We start from the raw sequence: 18,514 nt of genomic DNA on the forward strand, positions 1-18,514 counted from the left end.
TTTTTTTTTGTTGGTATTTTTGTTTTTTTTTTTTTTTTGATTTTCCAAGAAAGTATGGAATTCAACAATAATTAAGAATTCCAGAGCTATTGTTGTTTTGTGTTCCATATGTGTATTTATATGCATACACAGTACAATATATGTATGTGATAGGTCATAGACATGCAGAAAAATGGCAGCATACTGCCCCCTCAGTCTCCCACCTCAAAAGAAATACAATGTTTTTAGGTACTTTTTGATAAATAGGAATCTTGCTTCAGGATTTGCATAGTCCTTGTATATTTTTTTCCTTGAATGTTTGAGATGCTGAACTATAATTATTATGTCAACTGAGGAAATACGTATTTAATATAAATATGAACAAAGTATATGTATATAAAGATGTATTCTTGCTGGTATGGTTGAGACTAGTAATTCATGGTGACAACACCGCGAACCAACTATGGTGATATTACAGTGTAGTGATGTATCATTTACATTAAGGTTCCAGTATTATATTTCTTTGCCATATTGTGTGTTCAACAAAGCTTTATTATGATATGAGCTTGTAGCTATTACAAAAGAATGCTGGATTCTTACCTTTGACTTGAAAAAAATGCACAAGCTGCATTTTTCAAAGGTTCACTTAGAACGATCAAAGTTATACAGTATGTGCATATATTTAATTACATATTTGTACACATTTATCCCACAGAATCTCTTCCACTACAAAGATTGGAACATTCATAGAAATATAGTTCCTAGTAAATAAAACATTTAAATACCACAATATACCTGTATCTGTATATATTTCTACAAAAAGAAACCCTTTAACTACTGGTTTTAGAATCTTAAAAGCATAGTTTGCTGTACTTTGTGAAAATTCAGAGAACAATCAAATCGCTTCTGTAGTGTTTCACTCTGCCTGAAGGCAAAGTCAAAGGGTGCTGGTTTCGTCTCATAGCTTTGTGTGGACTGTTTGCAGGAAGTTTTATTTTATTTCATAATGTAGATAGGTGACAGTATGAAAAAAAAAAAAAAAAGCCAGGCTGTTTTTTGACTGAATTTCATTGCCTTCAGAATTCAAATCCAGCCATGCCATTATCATAAATTTCATCATGAATTGTGTATCTGATTATTTTAGTAGGCTTTCAACCATACTCTGCCCTAACTTATGTTATTTAGCTAAAGAAATCAAGCAGAAGATACAAGAAGAAATGGAGTTTAGCACTTTGTCAGTTCAGTCTTATGTCTGCTAAAGCTGTTGTGAACTTCGTTATTTAAGTCTTCGGTTACAGAATTTGTCCCACTAATTTTTAATCCTTGTCTCAATTAAGACAGGTTATGATCCTACTTGTTCTCAGACATGCACATATATTCTTTTGAAGTCACACCACAGTACAGGTTAATGCTTAAAATACACTTTTCTTTTTGTCCACCTTTTGAAAAAAAGTAACTTGTCATGTGTACTAACATATACAAAATTATTGATTAACCCTGGGTCTTCTAGTTAAAAATAACAATGAGGCTCTTAAGCTATAGGTAGTACTTCTCTTCCCAGCAGGTTAGCCACACATCCAGTATTAGCTGTGGAATATATAGGTTTCCTATTACCCACAAAGAGTGGAGAAAAAAAGAAAAAATGTAATTTTGATTTTGGAGATGGAATTAATTTTTTTTTAAGCAGTAGCAGTTTAAATTCAAGAGCAAATCACTCAGATCCGTGCCAGAATGCAAATGCAAGTGGGCTAGTGATAAAAGTGAATAATCTCTTGCATTGATAACCAGCTGATCTCTCTTTAGAAGAGATGGCTGAAGCATGATTTTGTGCATCACTTTCTGCCAACTCAGTGCATGTAAAGCTAAGTTTTTGAACTCCAACCCAATGCATTTTATCTGGTAGTGGCATGAACTACCAGTTTTGGAGCAGTCTTATTCTTGTGTAAGATTTTTCAGAATTACTGAGTAACTGACTGTGCAACTTATTACACAGAAAGATTATGACAAGGCAGATCTACCCCTTAAAATTAGGGGATGTTCCCTGAGTGAACTGGTTGGTGCCCCTCACAGTTAAGCATGAGAAAATAGAGAGTGTTGATGAAAAAAGTGCCTCATTCATAGTTAATTCTTACACTTTTAAAGGTTTTACAGAGACCTAAGCTTTCAGGTAAATTTTTACATTAGCTTTAGTTAAGAGTCTTGTCTCTGCAATGCTGTAGGTCGATCTTCATATCAAATCACATGCACTTTACATTCCACAAGGTTTCAGCTTTATTTCACACTCCCCTGCTCTGCTTCTTCGGGGACTTGCACTAATTTGAGAGATAAGCTTGAACATTGGAGCTTGAATAAAAATCTGACTTTGGCCTGAGTATGAGAAATAACGAGGGCTGGACTTTTTGGGTTGGACTTTCACGGGAAGAAGAAACATCACAGAGTCTGGCCTGGTAATTGGTGGTGACACTTGCTAAATACAGCAAATTGTGACTTCAAGATCCTTTATCTTTGTCATTGCTAGATGAATGGAAATCGCATAGGAAAGTTTATTTTCCACATAAAGCCTGTTTCCATAGAGAAACTCATATCTAAGTACCACTGTTTGTAAATGTATATTTATGTGACAATGCTATGTAATAGCTAGTTTCCACTAACTTTCACAGCATGAGCTTGTCATGCCAGGGTCTAAGGTATGCTCAAGTGTCCATTTAAAGTCAATTACGTAAATTCAGTTTACCTCAGAGGGTGTCGGCTTGAGCTCAGTGGGAGACTGGATAGAAAGTGAAGGAATGGGTCAAATCCACCTTTTCCACCCATAAAGAGGGACCAAACTCTTACCCTTGGTAACACCTGCCTCACCTGCTCTTTACTGCATTCAGCTATTGCTGCTGCTGCCCAAGGTACCTTACAGGTGTAATCAAAGTTTGAATTTGAGCCCTCTGTATATTCACGTGGCAGACACATGCATGTGTCTCTTGAAGAATGTAGTGTGAAATGCACTGTAAATAGTTTTAATATACATTTCTATTATTGATTAATAAAAATCTTAATCACAGTCACTAGCCACTGAGTTTGTCCACTTGTATTCTTTTATCTTAAAAATATTTGAACAAATATATAGTTTCTGGGCACAGTATTTTTGTACTAGGTTAACTGGGTTACTCTGTATATAATGTTCTGCCTTTAAGTAGTATTAAAGTCTTCTGAATGTTATGTGTTCTCGCTTGCTTCTGTCCTATGCCTATTTAGTAAAACTAGTTACATTACTTAAGAGAACCATTAGTCCTTCTTAATTGTACAGCTGATAGCGAATATGAGAGTCGCATTATTTTTGATGGTCAAACTGCTGCTTAGTTACTTCCTCATTCTTCTCTTTGTACTGTTTTTAAAATAAAAAGGACAATGTCAAATAATTTTTACTCTTTGTTAGCTAGCATTATTGAGGTTAAATTTTCAACACCTCACTGTTGCCTGATTCAAGACATCACTTCTGCAAATACATATTTTACTGCATTTTTAATAACTTTTCTAGCACCTAGAAATTCTGATAAAAACTTTACTATTAATATCAAGATACCTCTAACATGAGCACTACTGACATGAGACAGTGGGGTTTCTTTTAACAGCAAAAAATAATTTGCTGCTACTAACCACTAGAGAGCAGTGCAGCTACAATTGCTAGGAGCTGTCAGAAACCGGGTTGGTAGTAGGCAAATAAAACTGTTACACAGATCCATCTTCAACATTTGTCCCTGGCTATCAAGTCCTAGGTAGCATATAAGAGAGATTGAAATAGTCAACCCAGTGACTTCCAACAAAACTGTGAAAATTCTATTCTTTACACCAAAAGCTGCATCATGTGCAAACTGCTGATCCTAGAAGTAAATCTAGACCGATGGGCTGCTTGGCACTGTTCTTTGGCTATTAGGTTCTCCACAGCAACACTTCTGGCTTGACTTTTTTTTTTTTTTTTTTAGCTCTAGGCAAAACCAACAAGTATGTACATCCCTGACAAACAACAGGCTCATTCAAAAAGTTATGAAGGGCCAGATTTAGTTCAGTACAAAACCCAAGCACTGTTTGCTCAAACCAACTGCCATTTGTGAGTGCAACTGAACAACTGCCTGTGTATATCTACATATATCAGGTAACCAGTTGCTGCTGGGACTCCAATCTTTCCACCCCATTCACCAACCTAAGCATGCTTCTGCTTGGTGTTCACTGGCCTGCTGAATGTTTGAATTCATTTCAGAGAAATGGCACAGTTTTCAGCAGGAATACTGCAACACATTCCTTACCCAACCCAGAAAAGAATATCACCTTGAACTAGGGTATTTTGTTGAAGAGGTGAAAAAGAATATTAGGCTCAGTCTTTCACATCTTGCACACTGATGACCGTTTTTAAACAACGGGAAAAGATGATAGCCCCTTCTTCCACCTTTTTTTAGTAACAGTGGTGACAGCTGTTGCTGATGTGCACCAGTGAAGTCTCACTATTTAAGATCTATACAGACTAATTCAAATGATGAGTTTGCTGCAGTACTAAGCTTCAGGATCTAAATTTATGGCATCTAGCAGCCAGTAAGTTTTTCAGCCCTTCAGAGGAGAGTAGCATTTTTCGGCACTTATGGAGCCATAACTTTAGAACTTTAAGTTGAAAAATACCACAAGTTACAAACACAGTAATTTTTCACTTCAGTATACTCAGATTTTTTTTTCTAATATTTGGTTGCGTGTACTTCCTGCAGTATTTCCAAAACTCTATTTTACTTAACACAGAAATTTATTTTTACATTTCCTGAGAGATTAAACTGTTCTTCAAACAGCTGTATTATTTTCTGTTCTGAATTTGTACTGTCAAAAATAAAATCCTCTTTCCTGATTAAATATGAGGCTAAGCAATTCAGCCTGCTGTTGCCCTCCCAACAGTTCATAACGGCTGATAAATAGCTCTGTACTTTACATAGCTTTCTTTTCTTTAATATCATCAAAGATCTTTAACAAACACTGGGAGTAAAACACGCAGTTAAATCATTCCACTAAGTTACACATGATTAGTTCACATACAAGCATTATTTATTATTTTTGAGCCTTTTTCGTAGTAGTAGTAGTAGTAGTAGTAGTTGATCAAGTCACTGGGATTTTATGACATATATGGCTTTTTAATGTAAGGGAAGTTCAGTTCACAGATAAGTAGAGAGGTTAATTTGATCAAGGTCACACAAAATCTATTTCTTAGCTGGACAGAATTAAGATCTGGGTCCCACTTCTGCTTTACATAAGACATGAAGAAAAGAATGTTTGTGTTGAAGTCATCTTTCCCTTTCATTACGCAAATGCTTAATTACCTGAGCTGTGTAGGGTGCTCCCTTGCTATTATGCTGAGCTCAGAAAAAATCCTTATTTTACAGATTGAGATTAGATTCAAGTCACTAATCCAGATAATCACAATAATCTTTTGTGGAGTTTGGAGCTGTATCATAGTCAAGAGAAAAAGTGTATAATCAGCAAACAGCTATGTTGAAATGAACCAAAAGGCAAGTTCAAATTTTGGAGAAACTGAAAAGATAGGTGCAAACCGTCAACACTGTACACCGTTAGTTCATTAACTACTTCCCCAGATTTGACTGCTACAAAGCATCTACCCAGAAAATACAGGATAAGAGTACTAAGATACATGTTTAAATCAAGCCTGACTCAAAGCCCTACAGGTCTACTGACATCAGTCTGTATGTGACAAGTGACAAATGGCACTAATACTCAGAGATTTGTGTAACGTTTACTGGAGAAGCACGTTGTTATTTATGTTGGCAATAACTCAATATCACTTCCTCTTCATAATGACTAGGACAGATTCTACTGTTCTTGGTAATCCTAGGACACGTTTTAGGGTACACTAGTAGATGACGGAACTAACAGAGTTAGTATTTCTTTAAGAAAACCTTGCATTTTGCTTCTAAATTCTTTTTTTTTTAACCTCCAGTTTATTGTGAAGTAGCCTTTGTACTTCAGATCTCTCCAGTAGTCAACTCTCAACAACATGCACCACTTCATGGAACAGAGCCGTTACACACATATTATAAAGGAGCATATACAGACACTTCAGAGTAAGTTTTAAGATCCACAGTCCACTACTAAATAATCAGACAGATGCATTCTATGCTCCATGGAAATTCCTAAGTAATCTTCAAATGGTGAAGTTTCATGTTGAACATATTGCACTATCAGCAGTATCCAGATACTGCTTAAACAGTTAGGACTGGCCCTGTTTAGCATCTTTGTTGGTGACGCAGACAGTAGGATGAGTGCACCCTCAACAAGTTTGCCAATGACACCAAGCTGAGTGCTGGGGCTGACATGCAGGAGGGCAGGGTTGCCATCCAGAGGGACCTGGGCAGGCCTGGCAGGTGGGCCCGTGCAAACCTCATGAGGTTCAATGCCAAGGGCAAGGCCCAGCAGCTGGGCTGGGGCAATCCCAAGCACAAATACAGGCTGGGCCAAGAACCGATTTAGAGCAGCCCTGAGGAGAAGGACCTGGGGGTGCTGGTGGATGAGAAGCTCAACATGAACTGGCAAGGTGCACTTGCAACCCTGAAAACCAACTGTATCCTGGGCTGCACCAAAAGCAGTTTGGATAGCAGGGCAAGGGAGGTGATTCTTTGCCTCTGCTTTGCTCTCGTGGCCTCAGGATGATCAAAGGGCTGGAACACCTCTCCTGTGAAGACAGGCTGAAAGAGCTGGAGTTGTTCAGCCTGAAGAAGAGAAGGCTCTGGGGAAACCTTACAGTGGCCTTGCAGTACCTAAAGGGGGCCTACAGGAAAAATGGGGAGGGACTCTTTGTCGGGGAGTGTAGGGATAGGACAATGGGGAATGGCTTTAAACTACAGGAGGGTAGGTTTAGATTAGATATAAAGAAGAAATAATTTGCTATGAGGGTGGTGAGGCAGTGGCACAGGTTGCCCAGAGAAGCTATGGATGCCCCATTCCTGGAGGTGTTCAAAGCAAGGCTGGATGGAGCCTTGGCCAACCTTGTCTAGTGGGTGGCATCCCTGCCCATGGCAGGGGGGTTGGACTAGATGATCTTTAAGGTCCCTTCCAACCCAAACTATTCTGTGATTCTACAAAACAAACAAACCAAAAGCCTACAACAACAACAAAACCAAACCAAACCAAAAACAAACTCAGCAAATGGGCAGCTGGAATAGGACAAAAGCTAGTTCGAGTATGATCTAATCCTGCTGCAGCAGAACATCCAGTTACAATACATACTTGGAAATTGTTTATGGAAGAGATGGCATTAGTCAAGCTACATTGAACTCCTTATTGCTAGGCCACCCATAAGTTATCCTAAGGTTGGCTTTATTGACATAGAATTATGTTTACTATAGCCATATAAATATAACCATTGTGGTTTAAACTCTCAGTCAAACTTCATGACAAGGGATCTAGATGTACTTAAATGACATCAATGCCCAGCTATCCTTGCTATTCATTCCTGGATATTTAGAAGATTCCTGTATCAGAAAACATGCAGAAACTGTCAAATCAGTTCCCAGTTACCTGACAGACATCAGTTAACCTGCATCATGTTTTAACAGGTATGAAGAGACTCATATATATATATATATATATATAAAGAAAGATAACAACATTATATGTAATAATATTTATATAAGTATATTACTTTTACACTGGCCCCAAGCCAGTACCACTCTGTGGTACAGCAGAGTTTACTGTCCTTGCTAATTTTAGGCTGAACAACTTGAAGACAAGCCACAAAACAATAAATGGGATAGAGGAATGCAACCCACTGCAAAAGCATTTTTGCCACCCTGATCTTTGGAATCTCATTCTGAATTATCTTCATAATACAGCTTGATGTGTTTATCATGGGCTGGCATGATGAGATTGGCAAAGCAGTATAAGTTAACCATTGATTTCCATCCACCTCATTTAAAGATCAAACTTCAAAGTTAAGTTTGCCTTCTTCTAGTATCCCACAGCTGGCAAACTGATGAAAGCCACAAATACAAGAATCCACACCTTTAGCTTTCAAGATTTCCATGCAACCAGCAATACTAAACAGATTTTTCAATGCAGCATCTAAACAAAAACTGTAGCTTTGAAATCTACACAAAGAAAAGCTAGACGAAGGGGAAAAAAAAAAATAGTGAGGTATTCCAACACTAAAAAAAAAAAAAATACAAAAACAATCTACAATCTTAGTTATAATTCTAGAAGGAAAAAGAAAGCTTTTGCAAGAACTCAACCCTGAAGTATACATAGCATCATTCTTTTACATGCAAAAAATCTGAAGTCAGATTGTAGTATGTTAATAGTTCTAAGTAACTCATAAAGTGTGAGTTAAATCTCATAAAAATGCAGCTGCTTGTTCTGACACTAACATTCCACCAGACCTCAGGGGAAGAACAGCTCCTTGTGCCATCAGTGCCACACCAATGCAGAGACTCCATAAAACTCATAAATATCAACCACCTGTGAGATTCTTGCTTAACTAACACAGCTGTGGGGCTGATCTGGAGAGGATGCTAAGGATTCATGCTCAGTGAAAAGAAATGCTAAGGAAAGGAAAATGGGGAAGAAATGAAGCAACAGGCTGTTAACAGAAAATTCAGGACCAACCAATTGCTGCTCCTATGGTGAAAAGGTTTGGAGCTGGCCGCTTAGCCTGACTTCTGAGGGAGGCCACAGAATCACAAGTGGGGAGAGGCAAACCATGAGATCGCTGACAGGAAAAGCACATCTGAGAGAAGTTCCTGCTAGTTTAGGACTCACTCCAGAAGACTCGCTCTCTTTTTCAAGGTTCAAGAGAACTGCTGGACTAAGTTGGATGCAGAAATGCATACGTAATTTGTGGAACATCACTACTCTGAGTTTTGTTTTCAGAGTTTAAGAAGATGGTTTAAACGAGGAGAGCAAGCAGCAATGTTAATTTTGTTTAAATACATAGAAGACTACTCCAGATATTTAAACATTTCTTAAATGAAAGTAATCAACAGATTCTTGGAGAGAATGTAAGACCACCTAAAAATTAGAAAAGTTCTCTTGAAGTTGCTCAAAATAAAAAGTAGTTTCCTATTTGTTCGATTTCATATGGGCCTGAAACAATGTGAATTAGAGCCTTGTTGCCATTATTCAAATCACAGAATCATAGAATCATTAAGGTTGGAAAAAACCTCCAAGATTACCTGGTCCAACCATCACCCTACTATCAATCTCATCATTAAACCATGTCGCTAAGCACCAAATATACTACTTTGAAAGTATCTACCAATAAAAAATAAAAAAAAATCCAAACAAGTATGTCAATCTTTTCATATAAAAAATGCTCCATGCTATACATATGCACAAAAATTATATATACATATTCTTCTACGCTGAACTGCTGCACAGCCTCAGTTATTTACTGGATTCAAGACAAGTGACTACACCACTGACAGAAAGAATATTTCTGCAAAGACTATAAAAAAGGAGACTGTAAATCTGGTGAACTATAACCTGGCATCATATTTTCGTTTATGTCTATGTACTACATAAATAATATAGATTGGCAATGATAACTACAAAGGTCAAGGGATACTCTAATGCAATAAAAAAGAAGAAATAATCCAATTTAAAAATAGACACTCATCTTGGCCATTTTTGGAGCTGGCTGAAGGCTAAGATGGGTGTCCATGAGTAACACAGCACTGGGCATGGGCTGTGATATTCTTTGAGCCATCGAGTTGGGTTTAGCAAGGTGCTAATACAACTACACATCTCCAGCCTCAGCACTGGTTGATTTTTATCCAGTTCCAATCTCCAGACTAGCAGGTGTATATTTCCCTAAGTCAAATGACAGGATTATAAGAAGGAAAGGAAGATAACAAGTAGCTGGTACAGGAAGAATGGAAGACTGCTTCTTCTTAGTCTTAGAGAGAATAAAAAGGCATTTCTAAGATGAAAGACTGTAGCTACAAGGGGTGGGAACGACAGTAGCTGGAACAGAGGAAGATGAGAGAATAAGCTGCAGTCTGCAGAGTACACGTCCACCACCCCAATCCTTGCCACCTGTGGGTAAACCTTCTCATGAAGAAAAGGGATATGTCTGGGGGTTTCTGCTCTCTCCCAGCTGCAGAACCCCTGGGGGTACAGCGCCCTCCCAGGAACCATGCATTCGGCACATAACATTAGCATTGCTTTCAAAGTGAAGCTGGCTGGAGGGAAAAAACACAGTATTCTGGTAACTAGCAAGTATCACTGGGTTGCACCTCAGTAAAACCTCTTGCTGCAGTCTGGAATCCACAGGTGGACAAGATTATGATAACATGAGGCTGTTAAAATTCATTAAGCAGAGCACAACCCCATCACCTGTGTGCTAAGCAAAATTCAGTTCAGCATTCAGGATTTACATTTTGAAGCTAATAGACAATAAAGCTAATGCCATCCATAAGAACAGCATATTTATAACCCTAAATTTGCTACAGACAAATTTGGTACAGGCAAACTTGCTCAGTTTTAAGGAGAGCTATTGTGTGGGAAAGAAGAAGCTAGGTAAGGGTAGGCTTAAATTCAGCATTATCCCTGAACAGACAAAACCTGGGACCTATGGAAATCAACCACATCAGGTATATTCACTTTGTGGCATCTTTTTTTGTTGTAGGAATGGGTAAAACAGATAGCATTCACTGAGTGTGTTATAATGTACACAATCTTTAGAAACTGCTCAGAATTTAAACTGAATGAGCACATGAATACAGAATACCATCACAATTTTCATAGCTCAGCGCTAGACAAGAAGAAAGTGAATTGTTTTCTGAAACTACATGCAGACACTCAGTAAATTCTCCACTCGATGTTTATTATGTAGAGTAGAAGAGATTTCTGCCAATAGACAAGGTAGAGATTTCTGTTTGGTTTGTTGGGTAAATAGAGTTTCTCTAGTTGTATAGAGACTCGCCCTCAAGCATGACCTTCTATACACCAGGGAGAGAAAATGTCAGTAAACTTTCTTAGCCTAATCATTACTTTCACTAGATAGACAATTTTTACTAGAAGTCAAATAGGATGAAAAAAAATGAATGGATTAATGATTGTTTATAAAGAAGAGTAATAAAGATATTATCATTTTGGGCAATAAGGGAGAGATTCAGCAAGCTGTCTAGTCACGATTTGAAAATTTGATTAAACTACAGTAAACCTCTCCCTGACAAGATCAGCACAACAGTTGAGCTTTAGCCAGCCACATCATCGTGTAAATAGCTTTCATGATAAGCCAGTTTATAAATTCTTTTTGCAAAGCTCGGCTACTTCACGGAAGTCCTCCTACAGACAGAAAGATGGCGTTTAATGGTGCTTGGAAAGTAGACAGAAATGAAAACTATGAAAAATTCATGGAGACCATGGGTAAGCCTTACTTTTCCAATGCCTTCTAAAAGCTTGATATTGCTATGGCTGACTCCAAATTCAAGCTGTCTGTGCACTACCTTCTGGCTAACTTGTCTTATGCTGTTTGCTACTCTGTCCTAGTACACTGTCCTGCATTTACTTCCAAAAGATTCTACAAAGAGGTAGAAAAAGATTCTGATTTTAATTACATTATCTTAAACAATCCAGCTAATTCCAGTAGAGTTATTTCAGCAGAAGAATCTCTAAGACTTCTAAGATTACATTAGTGGAAAATGTTCAGAGAATTTGAATGGTAAATTTAAACAGCATTCTATACCAGAGATATTATTTTGATAACATATAACTGGTTTAAGAACTAGGGAGGAAGGAAACCATTGGTCTTCAATTTTACAGAACACACACGATTCAAGTCATTTTAACATGTGGATGCTTACTTTAAGCTTGTACAAAATGCCTGTAATATGGATATAAACAACTATTTCATTTGGCTAGTGGTTTGTATTATATCTGTACTACTGAACACTGCCTCAGTAAAAGGTGGAGAAGAATAAAAATCTGGGTCAGATTGCTGGGCTAAACTCAGTTGACCACATAAATGTCACTACAAAGATGCAAATATGATGTTCTCTTTTTTTTTTTTTTTTTTCCTGATTTATGTTAATTGATTTTTCCAGGTGTTAACGTCATGAAAAGGAAGTTAGGAGCCCATGATAATCTGAAGATCACTATTCAACAAGATGGAAACAAATTTATTGTCAAAGAATCAAGCAACTTCCGTACCATCGATATTGAATTCACTCTGGGAGTCAGCTTTGAATACAGTCTGGCTGATGGGACTGAACTTACTGTAAGATACTTTTTATATGATTATATATTTATTATATAGTAACAACTTTCTGAAGTACAATTTCAGGATCAATGATCTGTTTTCCTAGGTTCTAATTTAAATTTGACTTTTAAAGTCTGACTGGCCAGGAATGCTTGCATCATATATACAAGATCACAAATTAGTTTTAACTATTAATGGCTTAACACTGTAACAGGAAGCTCAGCGTTCTGTACAGTGCCCCAAAAGTAGGGTATCCAGCAATCTTCACATGCAAAAACCCAGGCACGTGCAATTTCCCATTTGATAATACTCAAGTACACCACCTAGAGTGTAGTGAGGGTATTGTAAGAAATTAACTATACAGAGAAAAGGTAAAATCAATTGAGCACTAAAAAAATCAGCTTGACAAATAGGGAATTAAATAAACTATTAGTTTTATTAATATTTCATTTTTATATCCTGTCCAACTATGTCATAAAAACTTGATTATACTGTTTTAATCTCTGCTCACCTTAAAGCACTCCTGTAGTCTTTAAATCAAACCAGATATCAGATATATTTAAATCAAATCAAAATAAACACATAATGCTGTGTTTATTGTAAAATATATATATGTCATATATATGACATATATATATATATATATATATATATATATATATATATATATATATGACACATATATATATATATATATATATTTCCCATCATAGGGTTCTTGGAACCTGGAAGGAGATAAACTTGTAGGAACATTTACAAGAAAAGATAATGGAAAGCCACTCAAAGCATACAGAGAAATCGTCGGCGATGAACTCGTTCAGGTGAGTTGAGCAGTCACTCATATGCAACTTAAATACATAACAACCTGAGAATAAGCACATTTTCAGAGCTGTTTCGAAAGTAGAAAGTACTTTCTTCAAGCCAAGTAACTTCATTTGTCTTCAGTTAGAATCCTCAAGTCTAGTAATAAATTAAATTTTAAAACTATAAAATAAAACTTTAAGATGTGATTTTTTTCCTACCCATGTAAACTGTATCTTTTCAACACATTCTGACATCTCTGAATACAAGCTATATACGGAAGGTACATACATACTACATATATAGCATACATAGTATATATGTATACATATATATACGGTATATATGTAAGTATACATATACATACTTCAGTGCGAGGGCCCTTTTCTGACTTCTAAAAGCCTTACTGAAGGAGCTCATACAGGATAATGCGCTCAGTGTCTGATAAGTGTCCTTTTCAAACAAAGCTTGGGGTTGGGGTGGGGTGGGTGGATGACAGAAGGGAAAGCTCGAGACAAATGGGAAATGCCTCACTGTTCTGCACTGTTTAGAAATGTTATTGGAATACAGCTCTTCAACACCTTAGTGGTTTTTGTTTGTTTGTTTTTAAGCCTCCAAAAATTGTTCAAATGTTTGCATGGAGAATTTATGGCTATTGTCAATAGGCTGCTTTCCTTACATTCCTTTCCTCAGAGCCCTTATGAGGTCCTGTAGGCCCCACAATTAATTAAACTGCCTCTGCTGTTTCTCAATAGAATCTGTGAAATTAGATTTTATGAAAGCAGTCACTGATTTTTCTTCTTAATTTCTGAACAGACCTACGTGTATGAAGGAGTTGAAGCCAAGAGATTCTTCAAAAAGTGCTAAATTCTTCACCCAGAACAGCACTAGAACTGAAATCCAGTGATAAAAGGCCATTTTTCTACATATACCGTGTTGTTTTTCCTTTTATCCCCTCACAGCACCTAAAAAGTTGTGATCACTTACTGCTACTGAAAACATGTTTGTTTACATTTAGTGTTTTGCCTTGAATAAACAAAATTCAATTACAATTTGAAACAAATGCTAAAGTGTTATTTGTATGAAGTCCTACCTGACTGTGAAAGGCTGGCAAAATCATGTTCTATAATCAGAACTTAAATATTTTTGCACTGGTTCTTAAATGGTGACTTAGTTTCCTTACCATTATATTTATGTTGATTAAAGGTTTCTCTGTGTGCTGAGTATTGTGTAATAAGGATGGTAAAACTTACAAGAAACCTGGGAACCCCCAAGCCTCTAAAACTCTTATATGTAAATATAAATGCACAGTAAATAAAAATATGGTCAGATAATACCTCTCACTTCAGTGGTTCAAATGATATCTCTGATGCCTTGCTGATATCAAGAGGAGTAATATCAAGCATTTGCTGATGACATACAGATATCTCACATAAAGCAGTTTCACTATATTTGTTTTTTAAAGTGTGGACATGCTTTTAAAACATACAGATTTGGAATTGTTCCAATACATTAGGGCTCAAAATTATTCTGTTTCAGGAAGAATGTCAGAGACTTCTTTTCAGGACATGAATAAAAATATTCAAGGTATCTTACCACGATAAAGAACAAAGCTGGCTTCAAGTACTGGTGCTTCTGATGGGTGACAAATACATGTACCACGTTCTGCTCACGTCGCTCAGTCTGTAACTGCTGATTTCACCCCAGACTCAACTCCCTTGAGTCGCATTATTTCCTAGGGGTGGCAATAAAAATGCCTCATGAGGGTCAGCTTTAGTCTAGATCTGCTGTGTCCCCATAACTAAGCCTCCCTGTGGCGATTCAGTCCTTGTCCCCGTGTCTAAAGGGCATCCTCTTCCAGCCCTGCACGGTCGCTGACACAGCAGCAGAACACACCTGGGCACTGTGGGCACTTCTGTCCTGCAGCAAACATGCCCCAGGACTCTGCTTGTTTCTGAGCTCTTTGCACCTTCCTCCTTCTAATGTCACAGTGAGAAAAAGGCTGAGCCATGTAAGGGCATTGCTAAAAGGTTGTACCTCCATGGGGACCTGAGGACAGCCCCGAGCTCTAACCCACAGCATGAGTGCAGCTGTAATCTCTTACAGCACATCAGCACACAATTCCCTGAGGATGGGAAGCAGCTGAATAACCTTCTGCTGTCTGCTTATTCATATGCTGCTGGAGCTCCTGGTTTCAAATATTGTTTCTTAACAGCCACATTTACACTTTTAATTTGTGTGTTTGTTTTCTAATTCCTCGCATTTTTTTTTCCACTATTTTCTTGGCTCTCTTGACTGTCTTTTTGCTGGTTTGTAAAGAGAATGTTCTTTCTTCAGTTACTTCTACAGCTAAAGCCTCTCCAGCCTATGCTTTTGTAGTCTTCAGGGTCTCAGAGCTCCCTCTACTGGCAAAAGGCTCTCATGACGCCAACTGGATTCGATTTCAGATTAGGGAGCCCCATCCTTCGTCAAAACAATTCGGATTTTCTCGTTTCCGGTATGGATTGTAAGAGATGTAAGATTGGAGAGCAAATGTACGAAAAACTAAACAAAAAGAAGGGATAATTACTAGGTAGGGTTTTTTGTTTGTTGTTGTTTTGCAGGCTTTTTATTTGGTTTTTAATATTTAAAAAAATATTTCAGCAAATTCTGGATTACATACAAGGCCATTAACTGAAAGGTAAATTAATAGGAAGGGAGTGAGAAACAACCTGAAGATATAAGTTAAAAAGTATTCAACAACCCCAAATACTTCAGGCAGCTGCAAGCAGCAGCTGTACTTGAAAAATAAGGAAAAAAATAGTAAAGATTCAGTCTCTAATAGCTGAGGTAGGATCAACTGTAATCTGCACGTAGCACTGCTTTTTCTCTTGATGCAAGGCTAAAAGTGGTTAATAGCTCTAATGAAGGTGATTTTGTTTAGTATAATCACCAATTTCTAGTCACTCTTCTAGACAGAATGAAAACCTCACTCCTTCCGAGTGAACTGGCAGGTCTGTCAGAGGGCGGTACAGGCTGTGCAGCTTCGTTTCTTTGAATTTTTTATGCAGTTGCGTGTTTTAAAGCCCACGGTGTGCATGAATTCCTCCACGCTGGCTGAAGGTGTCCGAGCTGCCACCAGCTTGCGAGGACAAGCACGTTTTCCCTGGGTATCTTCCCACCGAGACTTCCCAGGGGAGCCTTTCTGTTTGCTCCACCAAGCCCCCCGCCCTCCAAGGAGCTGACACGGCAAGCGGGGAACGTTTATTCCCACACAGATCCCTGCGCAGACTGACAGAAGCAGCCCTGACACTGCGGCACAGGGCTGAGGGAGGCTGCCACAGCGGCAGCTCCCTCCCAACGGCCGCCAACGGCCGCCAGCCGCCCGTCACGTGAAGCGGCCGCCCCTCCCTCGGGTGTGGCCGCGCGGCTACGTGCGCTCGCCTCCCATTGGCTCCGCGCGCGGAAGGGCTGCAGGCGCCTGCGCAGTGAGCGCCGCCCCCGTCCCGTGCCGTGGTGGAGCTGCGTGAGGAGATGGCGGCGGCGGCGGCGGCGGCGTCGCGGCGCCGGGAGCAGGCGGCGGCGGAGCGGGACGCGGCGGCGGTGGCGGCGCCGGCGCTGTCGGGGCAGTCGTACTGGCTGGACCTGTGGCTCTTCGTCCTCTTCGACCTGGCGCTGTTCGTGCTCATCTACCTGCTGCCCTGAGGTCGGGGGGCCGCGGGCCGGGCCGGGCCGGGGGTGCTGAGGCGGGCCCGTGCGGCGGGGAGCCCCTGACCCGGCGTCTCTGTGCCCCGCAGGGCCGCGGAGAGCGGCGGGAGGCGCCCGGCAGGAGGCGGCCGTGGGGAGCCGCCCGTGGGGAGCCGCCGCTCGCACCTGGGGACCGGCCCGCCCCGCCCCGCGCTGTGCCTTCGGAGCCCACGGGACGGGACGGCTGCGCTTTGGTGCTTTGTGCCTGAGTGTCTGTGGAGACGCGTGCTCTTTGTAAAAAAAGCGAGCGGAAGGACGGACTGTACTGACAATAAAATGCGGCTGTCACAGAGACGGGAATTGTAACGCAGGCCTCATTGCTCGAAAGATGAAATGTAGCTCTGCTGTCTCACTTTGAGAAGCTGAGTGCGCTCGTTTGTGGGTACAGCAGTTGCCCTGTCTGGTTGTTGTACCGTTCTCTCTCTGTACCGCAGCGTGCAGGAGATTGGTGCTGCAGCAGTCACTGAGCTTCCTGGAACGTGGCAGTGTGTAAGGGCAGTTGCTGGCCCCACTGACTGAGTTAGTCAGTGCTGAGCATCTGGCTGGGAACAGTGAAGGAGGGAGTTTATGAGAAGAGCCTTCCTAGGCAGGTTACATGTGAAGTACACTGCTCCCTAAATCTGTGAGCAGCTGTAAGTAGTACCAGCTCTTCAACTTCCGTGTTTCTCCATCAGAATTTTGTACGTCTCTGACTATAACGAGGCCTTCAAAGCACTGTTATGTTAAGGAATATCTCATGTGCTCAGGAGAAAGAAAAGGAAGCTAAGTACACAGAGTAAGATTTTTACCAGATAATCAGGTTTTAGAAAGAAAATCTTTAACTATGGGTGGAAGCAGTTCAGTTGCCTTGTGTAGTTTTCCCTTGTAAATACCCTTAATTGTGAGAAGTATATATATTTATTTTTATTTTTATCTTTTTTCCCGGGAATAGATACAGAATATAACTGGACTTCAGAGACTCAAGTGTAGGGCATTCAGCATCCTCTAACACATTGAGAAGAGGCTGTTATTGAGTTAAATAAGTTTCAAGTCATGAAAGTGGGTACACTTTTTTTTAATTCCTAAACAATTCTTCAGTTGACAATAGCTTCAGTTATCTATCAGGTGCATGCATTCAGAAGTGAGCTTAAAGCTTTATACCTATACCTGCTAGTATTTATGACAGGGGTTGGTAGTACTTGTTAAAAAGTGGTTTCAGCATTCCTGACTCAGGATAGAAAAAAGCTGAACTATGTTTGCATTCTCACACAGAGGAAAATTGTTTTTTTTTAAACTTTTATTTCAAATGAGACTATTAAAAAGATAAGTTCGCTACTGTGTTTTTTTCCCCCAACATGATTTCACACTGAAATCTCAACAGAACAACCTACTACGGAAGCACTGTAATCACTGTAATGTTCCATTTCTCTTTTATAAGGCAGACATGAGAAAAAAAAATGTTGACTGAATCAACTTTAGAAGGTTAAAAGAAAGCTCAAGCTATTCTGTGGCCATTTATATATTTCCTTCAGCCAGGTTTGAAAGTTAGGGTTTTATGTATCTCAGGAAACAAAGCTATCAAAGCACAGGCTTCTGATACTTCAAGCTCAAGCTGTTTCATACACCCCTGGAGTACCTGAATATGCATATAGAAGCAAACTTCACTTCACTTACCCCTAAAGAGTAGAGCTATAAAGTATACTCCAGCAGTTGTCACTAAATCTATGGGATTATGGTAAGAAATGCATAAATAAATTTTAATAGGTAAATAGCTAAATAGCTTATTAACAAACC

At 39.3% G+C, this 18,514-nt stretch overlaps 1 protein-coding gene and 1 long non-coding RNA gene across 2 annotated transcripts; both read left to right on the forward strand.

The window, feature by feature from the left end:
* The first annotated feature begins 11,306 nt into the window (after positions 1–11,306).
* Positions 11,307–13,999, forward strand: FABP2 (fatty acid binding protein 2). The gene is made up of 4 exons (XM_032187109.1): positions 11,307–11,382; positions 12,060–12,232; positions 12,928–13,035; positions 13,832–13,999. Exons 1-4 carry the CDS (start codon positions 11,316–11,318, stop codon positions 13,880–13,882), a joined length of 399 nt encoding a protein of 132 aa, XP_032043000.1. The 5' UTR covers positions 11,307–11,315; the 3' UTR covers positions 13,883–13,999.
* Positions 14,000–16,579: 2,580 nt separating this feature from the next.
* On the forward strand, positions 16,580–17,047 carry LOC116488660. The gene is made up of 2 exons (XR_004253211.1): positions 16,580–16,700; positions 16,792–17,047. It is a non-coding gene; the product is annotated as an uncharacterized LOC116488660 (long non-coding RNA).
* The last annotated feature ends 1,467 nt before the right edge of the window (positions 17,048–18,514 follow it).

Source organism: Aythya fuligula, chromosome 4 (assembly GCF_009819795.1).
Source record: "Aythya fuligula isolate bAytFul2 chromosome 4, bAytFul2.pri, whole genome shotgun sequence".
In the NCBI taxonomy this organism is placed as follows: Eukaryota; Metazoa; Chordata; class Aves; order Anseriformes; family Anatidae; genus Aythya; species Aythya fuligula.